This window comes from Numida meleagris, chromosome 10 (genome assembly GCF_002078875.1).
Source record: "Numida meleagris isolate 19003 breed g44 Domestic line chromosome 10, NumMel1.0, whole genome shotgun sequence".
NCBI classification, from domain to species: Eukaryota; Metazoa; Chordata; class Aves; order Galliformes; family Numididae; genus Numida; species Numida meleagris.
The window spans coordinates 664,405-674,637 of record NC_034418.1 but is presented as its reverse complement, the minus strand read 5'-3'; the positions used below and the strand labels follow the sequence as shown (position 1 = coordinate 674,637).

The window sequence follows — 10,233 nt, the reverse complement described above, 5'->3', positions numbered from 1 at the left end:
CAGGGCTACGTGGTGCAGGCTGGGAACAGGCCCGGGCCTCCGCCGCAGGGGCCGCTCCGGTGGCTGTCGCCTCCTGGGCTGTCGCAGCGGTTTGCTGAGGGGCCGCCGCTTAGAACGGCGAAGCGAGGCCTGTGCTCGCATCTGGCCCGGCCCGGGTGGGGGCCTGGGCTGTGCGATTTAGGTTTTAGTCCTGGTTTTATGACCATGTAATAGTACGGAAGAGAGTGTGGTTTGCAGCTGTGGTTGTTACAGTGGCAGCATGTCACCTGCTGGCCAGAACGCCATCAGGAGACAAGCATCATGCAGGGCAGTGTAAAAACATCTGTTGTGTCTGCTTTGTGTGTGTGTTTCAGGTCAGGGAAGGCAAAGGGTGCAGGGAGGCAAGCTAACTTCCGAAGTGTTAAGGTACTTTAATGCTGGGCTGCAAAATAATTCCCCCCTTGGTTTTGTGCCCCAGCACGTGGTGGTCTTTGACGCTGTTATTTGAGGAAACGTTTCATCAGCCACCAGCTTTCCAGGGTTGCAGTGAACATGCATCACTAAGGTTGGAAAGACCACTAAGATCATCTGCTCCAACCATCAACCTGCGGCTGCGGCTGCTCTCAGCCATGTCATTCAGTGTGGCATCCTCTCTTCTCGAACACCTCCAGGGGCAGCGACTCCACCACCTGTTCCAAAGCCTCACCACTCTTTCGGCAAAGAAATAGCTGTGTATCAAGTCATAGTTACACCCTAATCTGTTCCATGTGTTTTAAAGCGTGTTATCTTAAGTGAGTTGGCTGAACCAGAAGGCAGATGGTTGGCGACTTTAGTCTTAAGGCGATGCTGTGCTCGTGCCTCATCAGGCTCTTCACTTTGTTTTTCTGTCTTTGTCACCGTTGTATCAGAACGTTTTGTTTCCTGACTAAACAGACAGATTGAGCTGGCATGAGTGGGGAAACAGCTCATCTTGGTAATGCAGCGCTTGGTTAAGAAGGACGGCCTTGTTTGGGTCTGTGTTCGGGGGGGAGATTCAGTTTTTATGTTCTCTATAAGTTTCCAGCTCAAACCACCATCAGAAATGACACTAAAGGGCAGATGTTCCACAGTTTCTGGGAGTTGAACTCGTGTTAAAAACACGTCATACTTTCAACGAATGCTTGCATGGTGGTGCTTTAACCTGGATTTCTTCTGAGGCCTCAGTGAGTCCTTTTGTCCTATGGGCCACAGTCCACAAAGGCATCAGTTTCTGTGAGAATATCAGGGCTCTGCTTTCTGCAGGAGTGGTTCCTTCTGTTGTTTGAGTTAACTGCATCCCTCCCTCCCTGGAAGAATAACAGGCTTCTCTTCTGGGGCTGGGGGGTGAGGGGGGGTCCTAAATGGATAATAAACAGTAGTGCAGGGGGCAGTTATCTCTCCTCCTTGCTGAAGTTACAGCAAAGGAATTAAAATAAATAAATGGAAAATAACTGTGGTATTATCGTTGCTTTAAATGAATATAGCGAGTGTAGCAATTGGGGCTGTGCTTATATTGTGCTTGTGTATCCAAGCTTGGTGTAAGAAACAAAAATTGGCATTAACACCTCTCATTCTTCAGTGCGGAGCTGGCAGGAGCCACCTGGCTCGCCCAGGCAGTTTGTCGTTGCTGTGTTTTGGGGTGATGGCTGTCCACCTTGAGTTTCCTTCTTAGACTGACTCCTTGGAGCATCTCCACCCCAGGCCTAGGATCGAGGCAGTCCCTGGGAATCACCAGCTGGCAGCAGAGGGCGTGCTGTGTGAAGGGGCTGCCCTCCCCTTGGTCAGTAGTGCTGCTCCAGATTTCTAACTGCAGCCCCTTTTCATCGTGAGGGGGGAATTCCCTCTCTCCATCAACTGCTGAACGCTGTAAACTTCAGCACGACATTATCTTGTGCTCTGGCCCCTGCTTGCTCCCCTGGTGCAGCCTAAGCAGGCCTGGCTCTGTGTTTTTCAGTGCGTGTAGTGTTATCTCGTGCACTGACAAATGAAAGTGGGTGCCCGGTGTCTGTCACGTTGTGTTTTTAGGACAGTTCCACCATGGATGGGGGAGATGGTACTGCCGACCTCGTGATAAACAAGAGGTTTGTGTCTGAAGCGGAGCTGGAGGAGCGGCGAAAGAGGAGACAGGAAGAATGGGAAAAGGTCCGAAAACCTGAAGATCCAGAAGGTATGGGGTCGATTTTAATAACTGTGGAAAGAGATCCAGGGATATTTCAAGGGAAATGAAAATAAAAAGTCGTAGCTTGTATTCTGCAAGCTCCAAAAGCTTTCACGTGAAGAAAGTAAGAGCTGCTGGTGACTTAATATTTCTAACATACGGTCTCATTTCCTCAATTATTCCTTCCTTTCAGAGTGCCCAGAGGAGGCGTATGACCCGCGCTCGTTGTATGAAAGACTTCAGGAGCAGAGAGAAAAGAAGCAGCAGGAATTCGAGGAGCAGTTTAAATTCAGTAAGCACCGATGTCTGTTGCTTCCAACAAAACTCAGTAAACTGCAGCAGCTGTACACAGCATCTACGGGTACACCTGCAGGTCTTGCCTATCTCTCTGAGAGAGAAGCAGAGAATGAGAGCTGAGAAGAGTTTTCAGAGGTAGCAGATAATCCTGCAGACGACATGCTGTTCTCTGCATCAAGGCAGCGCTGCACGTGCGTTGCAACAGGTGCTACATTTCCTAACCATAAGTGGGTGACTCCAGCTCTACAGAGTGATGTGAGGCTCGAGATCAGCATTTGGATGGAGGGAACGTGGAGGAGCTGAGCCTTCAGAAAGTAGATATTAATGAAGTGAAAACCTGATTTCCACCGATGTCTGAATTTCTGGTTTTATAGAAAAAGCCTTTGCTTTGCGTTGCTTGTATACGCGCTGCTGAGCACAAAGGTGATAATGAGAACTAGAAAATCATCAGTCAACCATTTTGGGGAAAAAGGGACCTATTGGCTCTATTTAAAGAGAAGTGAGGGTGATACCGTGGGACTCCATTTTAAGGGGGGTTCTTGCTGATTTTGGTTCTTTAGCTGGAAGTCCTACCCTCAAACTCCCGCATTCTTTAAGCTCCACGTAGCATAGCTGGATTCTGTCTAGAATTTCTCACGTTAGCCATGCAACAGAACCATGTCTAACCTTTAACAGTGTTTGAATTCTGCAGACCGTTCCTGCTGGGGACGGCAGCTTGCCACTTATCAGCATAAATGGATTGCTGAGCTTGCCATTAGAGCGAATAGGACTTGACTATGTAGGTGAAGATTGGAAAAAAAAAATTGTCTGCCTCATGTAAAGGCCTAAAAATCCTCTTATGGAATTAAACTAATGACTGAAGGTGGTGTTTGGGTTCAGATTTCTCAGGCTGACGCTGTAAGCAGCAAAACTTGGTTTCTCTAACAAGTGCTTCCGATGACCTTTCTAAATCAATGACTTTGATGGAGAGATGTTGACCGTTTGCAGAAGAGGAAAGAAAAGACCTTCCTACTGAACTGACACATACCTTTCTTACAGTAGGGCAGCATGTTTAGGGAGAGCTTCATCTTAATTGTCTGCTTACTTAATTGTAACTGGCATCAGGTAAGCGAGTAACTGTTTACTTTAAGAAAATGCACTTCCTAGTTGGGGGTAATATTTATGGGAAGAAGTGATGTATTGTTTCCAGTTTTTGGTTTAAGACCAGTCTCAGTCAGGCTTAAACTTGGAAGTGTAACCAAAACAAGAAATAAATCATTCCTTAATGTGGTTAGTACTCATTTCACGTAATCTGTTCCAAATAGTATGTCAGAACCGAGGAGAGGCTGCCTACATGGTTTTGTGCTCAAGTATTTGAGAGTTTGGGCTTGTTCAGCATCCAGTATCATTAACCAGAAAGCATTTCCACTCCTGAATTACAGAACGAAGCAGACAGTTTGTCCTTCGTGGGGTTTGCTTTGCACTTATTACTTGACAAGACGGTGTAACTGCTAGAACACACGATTTGCTTGGTCACCCAGGACTCTACTCACTGCGTTCCCAGTGGCACTGTGCAAAGTACTCTACCTCAGCAGCGTTCAGAGCCATCATCTGTGAGATGCGGATGGCTCCCTGCGTTTCACCAGGCAGCTGGAAATCACTGGATGGAAATCATCCAATGAGAAGGGAGAAGTGATGGAAAATGATGGCTGCTCCCCAAAGGGCCCGAGCTTATCTATACGTGGTGTTCTCCTTTTTTCAGAAAATATGGTGAGAGGCTTAGATGAAGACGAGACAAACTTCCTTGATGAGGTTTCTCGGCAGCAAGAGCTACTAGAAAAGCAGCGAAGAGAAGAAGAGATGAAAGAACTGAATGAATACAGAATATCCTTTGCTTATAGGGCGGGCGTTCTTATACTGGGGGTTTGGAGTCTGGGCTGTAGTTTTAGTCTGTCGTTCACATCCTTGTTACAATACTGCTTTATGTATTATGTACACATGCTATAATAGCCTTTTACTGTTTTTGTTGTAGCGTGGATCTCCTCCTGGAACATTTGATTCCAGACCACCAGCTCTTCACAAAGACGTACTGGAGAGCAGCATAGGATGCTTTTTGTCTTTAATCTGCATCAGACAGGGGAGATCTGGAATGATTTTAGGAGTGCTGCCTGTTCTGAACTGAATGTCATTTGAGGGTTACCTCACTTGTGCAGAAAGCGATAGTTGCTTTGCCTCCTAATGAGAACCACTGCTAAGTGAACAGAGTGCAAGTTCTCAAGGATGCTTCAGTGTAAATGAGAGAGTCTGGGGGCAGAAGAAGGAGCGAGCAGCTCACATTTATGAGATGACCAAAAATATTCAGCAAATGCTACAAAGAGCTGCAGTACCTTGTGTTAGGTAAGGATTTATAACTCAGAGCGTAGAAATCTTCTGTGAAGAGCATCCAAGTTCTCTCACTGATTCATTAATGAAGAGGCAGTACCGATGCTTTTTTTTTGTAACTTTTTTTTATGTCAGAACTAAGCTGTAGTTGGCTGATGGATCCGGAATATTTCCTTGATTTGTTGGATCTAATTATGGGATATTCATGGGATATATTTAGGTGCTGTGCTGGTTGCTCGCGGGTCTGGCTGATGCAGGGATGTGCAGAATCAGATTGTGCTGTGCAAGCAGCTGACAGCCCTAGTTAGGTCACATATGTCCAGGGGTGAACCGTACCAGCCCAGAATGAATCTAATGTTGTCTTGGATTAGCCACATAATGCACTGATCCCTGCATTTCCCAAGCAGGGCCTCTTCCAGACGTGCACATCGAACTCAGTCTTTTAGTAGAGTCAGCCAGCTCGGTATCCTGAGTCTTGATGTAAATTAACTGTAAAGCTTGCTGCTAACACGCTGGGTAACGTTGCAAGGAACCTTGGAGCAACTTGCAAAATGACTGGTGGATTTAATAATTTTTGGTAGTATTCTTTCAAAATGGTACCAGGTAGATGTGCTGGGTGGTCTGCAGGCACTGTGCAGGAGTTCCTCCAGGCCAGAGAGAGGACTGCCAGCCCAGCAGGTGTGATCATTTAGTCTGGTAAAACAGCCAGCTTAAGAGATGCTGTTCCATGGTGAAAACCTACATCAGTGTTGAAGTACAGAGCTTTTTTCTTTGTTTGTTTTCCTTCGTTTTTGTGGTTAAACAATAATGAAACTACATCCTAAAGACAAATGCACCTCGGAATATTTGAAAGCACTCTCAAGCATGAGAAATTCATATGCATGAATGCATAGGAGTTTTATTTCCTCTTACACGAATAGCTGGGTTCTTTGGCTCCTTACCCTACCTCGTCAGCATTGGACCGACTGTGTTCAAAGATTTAAAGATTATTTTTCTTAAGCCAGTTTCAAGAAGTGCTTGAAAGCAGCATCCATTTGTCTTCAATGCCGTGTGAACGCAGAAATCCCCCTCCGAGGAGAAGGCGTTCCTACTGTAGGATGGGTTGCAACATCAAACCCTCGTTGGCAGGATGAGCTTCGGGATTGCTCCCGTTAGCCACAGGATGGCACTCCTGTGCCATCCGAAAAACATCGCAAGGGAGGTTGTGTTTGAGTTTTAGATGAGGCAGGGAGCAGTCAGGGCCGTTGCTACATCCTTGGGAAAATCCAGTTAGCGAGGGCATCTGAACATCCTAACGTGAAGGGGATGGGAGACTTTGAGGGGGTCACTCCAAAGCAAGGTGTTGGCTTTTAGTTTGCACGTGTTCAGTGGTGGGATGGGAACTGTGACCTTAAGTACGAATGTGAAATTCACTGTTGGTTATTTATATGTAATAGCTGGGATACCTGTGAAGCTCGGGGCTCGTGGTTACGCTGAGTGGTCAGTGGGAATGGCAGTCAGAGGAGGAATTTGTAGAAAGGCAGATTTAAGGTTCTAAGCTAATATCATTATAAATTAGGTTAACTCTCCTTTGCCGTGCGCAATGTTAAGGTTTGCAGAAGCTTTTATGCCTCTGCTGGGCCTCTACTGGTACCTCACAAAGAAGCCTCTTCTGTCTCAGCTGAAGGTGCCAGATAGGTGTCATCACAAATAAATTTCCTTTGGTAGAGCATGTCAATGAGCTTCAGTCGCTGCTGTCAGCTAAGTATGTCAGGGAGGAAGCGCCTGTCCTCTCCGTTCCTTCCTCGCTGATCCTTAACCCTTAATTCACAGCACTCTCACCAAAGTGGGAGTGGGTATGGACCCAAAGAAGGAAACTGAGAAGAAATTGCCCATGAAGTCAGTGGAAAACAAGAACAAATTCTCTCAGGCAAAGCTGTTGGCAGGAGCTGTGAAACACAGAAGGTTAGTTTCACACTTCTATAAATGCACGAGGAACGAACCTGGTTAACTGTGTAAAGGGAAGCAGGCCAAAACTGCCTCCAGAGAACGAGGTGTGAACCTTAGCCCTAAAGAAAAAAGGGGGGAGGTACAGGAAAAGACCAGCCTTGTTTCTATGGGCTCTCACCAACTGTTGGAGAAACACGAGGCGATTCAAATAGATAAGCATGTGTAAAGCAAGTGGGTAGGCTCTTCATTCTAGGCTGCCAGGCTTGGGCAACCCTGCTGTGGGTTCCAGAGCTTCTCTCTTTTTCAGCTCTGAAAATATCAGCATTCAGCTCGCTTGTGTGCTTTGATCCAGATTTTCCTTGCAACCTATTTGATCTGTGCCTAAAATGGATCGTTTTAAGTAATTGCTGGGGGCAGTGTGGGGAGAATGTAAGTTACGAGAGAACTCTGCATACCCATCTGATCCTGAGGGCATCAGGCAAACCTCCCGTGCTCCTCACCGACCGGCACTCATACATCAGCGCCCTTTCTGTCCCACAGAGATGGCAGCTGAGTTTGTGATCTGTTGCCTGTTTTCATCTCAGCCTGCACACACAGCTGCTGGTGCGCTCCGGGTTACGGATAAACCAGGCACCTGGGCCCAGGCTGGCTCCCCACAGCAGAGTCATCGACTGCTTAAGGCAGTTCCTGACATGGAGAAATTCAGGCAGTAGTTTTGAACGCGTCCCAGAGGATGAGAGATTACGTTAGAAGCTTATCTCGTAGGGTGATGTTTAGCTCCCAGTACAGTAGTAATTGCTTCCTGTGCAAACTGAAGTAAGCTCTTCCCCACCTCATGCGCGGGGGTTTGGGTTTTTTAAGGGGAGAGAAGAAAAACCCCTAAGCAGCAGCAAGCAGCCAACTATGTTTTCTGTCGCAACCACTGGTACAGAATGCAGTGGGATGCACAGAGGGAGCTGTGTGTGCATAGTGGCACATCTGAATTCTGCAGACGGCATCTGTTTGAAGAGAGCACCTCAGCTGACATGCTGGTGCCATCACCGGCTTTCTTTGCAGGCCTCTGTTTTTGCTGTCTTATTTTCTCTTGCACAGTAGCCAAAACCAAACACAGCACGACTTCAACATCTGCTCTCAGGGCTTGGTAGCTTGCCTGCAAAGGACTTCTACTATTGAAACCTCCTTGTTCAGAATTACCTTTCCTCTGTCCTTCGTGTTCTGCCACGGGAGGGGAAAAAGCCCCAGAAAGGGAAGAACAGTGATGTGGGATCTGGAGTGTGGAGACTGCTCCAGTCTCTTGTCAGGCAGGGAGCCCAAAGCTCAGGCAGTCGTTGCTGGTCTCGGGGGTATTCCAGCTGAGTGGGAGTCCCAGAGCCAGCTCTGGATCACTCCCTGCTGGAACAGCTGTAGCATTTGAGGAGAAAACGTGACTGAGCTTCACAGTAATGAAGTGGTGGCTTATGAGGAATGAGATAATTTCTTTTTTTTTTTTCTTTTTTCCCCCACAGTTCAGATGGTGGTAACAGTGTGAAGAGGTTGAAACTCGATACTGACCACGAAGAAAAGAGTCAAGGTACGTCCTGATTTCTGCTGGCGGGAAGCTGTCTGCCTCTCACCTGAACAGCAGCTGCCTTAGCGTTAGATCTGGTGGAGGATTTGCTTTTCTGCTCCTTCGTCAAGCTAGGCAGCACAGTTGGTGTGTCAGCTCCTAAAGCCGTGGCTGTGGTGACTGTGGGCACTGGCTGCCTTCGCAGAAAATAAGGCTGGAAGGAATCTCTGTTGGTCATCAGTCCGTCCCCTGCCTGTACCCTTCCTGACAGATGACTGTCCAAGCTGCTCTTACATCTCTGCAGATAGATAGAGGCTGTGCTCCATCCTGAGGCAGTTTATTCTAATGCTTAGCTGTTTTTACCTGGGAAGTGCTTTCCCTGATAAATAATGGGAGTCTCCTTAGCTGCATTTCAAGCCCTGTGCTGCTTCTGTCAGGCAGAGGCACAGCTCATTCCCTTCCACTGGGTGTATTCGTGCACCTGCACTGCTCGCTTCTCATGCTACAGCGTGCTCTTGTCCATCCAGAAACCAATTTATTTCAGAAAATTATGAGCAACCAGAAGCAAAACTAAGTTGTGCTTCAGTCTTAGCTGTCAGGGTTGCGATTGACTTGCTGTCAAGATCTTCTGACACAAATAGGGTGAGCTGCGATTGTGTAATGACAACCCAAGGCGCTTCCTGCATCTCCTTCTGTTCAGTAAACTATCAGAATGCTGGAAAGAAATTAATTAGCTGTGGAAGATGGGAGACGTTGACTTAGCAGAGCACTGGAATGAAACTCTTCCCCAACTATGCTGTTGTATTGTTTTTTTTTAAAAAGAAAAAAAAAAATTAATTGCACAAAACGGAGCTATTTATTCTTATTTAGTGGGTTTGCTATTTGACACCCATCAAACTGACAACATTAAGGATAAAAATCTGTAATGCCAGCGTAGAGCTGGGCTTAACGACGATGAGGAAGCAGGTCCCTCCTGTCAGCACAGCTCTCGTGCCGCGTAACACCGCCCCACGCTGTAATTCAATCCTGCAATCCCCCACCGCCGGCAGGCTGGGAGCAGGTGAATGGCACGGGGCAGCTCCTGGCTGAGGAAAGAAACCCTGTCCTGCGCTCTGGGTTCTGACTGAAGCCCTTCTCTTGCAGAAAAACCGTCCTGCGTTCCCCTGGGGAGCAGCTCCGTGGGAGGATCCGCGGTCCACTGTCCGTCGGCTGCGGTCTGCATCGGGATCCTGCCCGGCCTCGGCGCCTACTCCGGCAGCAGCGACTCGGAGTCCAGCTCGGATGGCGAAGGCACGATCAATTCCACCGGGAAAATCGTCTCCTCCGTCTTCCGCAGCAACAGTTTCTTCGATGGTCCATAACAAAACCCCTCCGTGTGTAATGTAGTGCAGAGTAACTTCCAAAGCCCCGGTGGATGTTTGAGATGCATCCTTCTGTCCCAAATATAATATTTCTAGCTAACCTCTCAACTTTAATACATTCAGATGCTTCTAAAATTATTCATTTTTATTTTTATTTTTTTTCTTCCCTGATTTTTTTTTTTTTTTTTTTTTTTTTTTTCCATTTCTGGGATTCTTACCGAGCCTGAGGTGGGAAGGCTGCCACCCCAAAGCAGAGGTCACACCTCGTCCTGTAGGGCTGAGGCGGGGAGGAGAGCGCCTTTTTAAGATTCTCATGGAAAGAAAGAATGAATTTCGGTGATCTGTGGAGTTTGTACAAGACAAACAGGCAAAAAAAAAACAAAAACCCAAAAAACCAAAAAAACCACGCACTTGAAGCACGGAAGTCTTGTAGGAGCAGCCATGTGTTCTGTTTTAAAATGTCATTTTTATTCTGTATTTGAGAAATGGGGGCAGAACAAAAATCGAGCAGATGGTGAAGTGTAGATTGCCATGACACTGTAAAGAAGTTTTAGTGTTACGCGATTAAAGACATTCTGAATGCA

General features: G+C 47.0%; 1 protein-coding gene across 1 annotated transcript; it reads left to right on the top strand.

Moving 5' to 3' along the window:
* FAM192A (family with sequence similarity 192 member A) lies at positions 1-10,233 on the top strand. Its single transcript, XM_021408096.1, has 6 exons — positions 1-2,164; positions 2,349-2,447; positions 4,194-4,315; positions 6,624-6,757; positions 8,248-8,312; positions 9,432-10,233. The coding sequence occupies exons 1-6, from the start codon at positions 2,035-2,037 to the stop codon at positions 9,647-9,649; spliced, it is 768 nt and encodes a 255-aa protein (XP_021263771.1). The 5' UTR covers positions 1-2,034; the 3' UTR covers positions 9,650-10,233.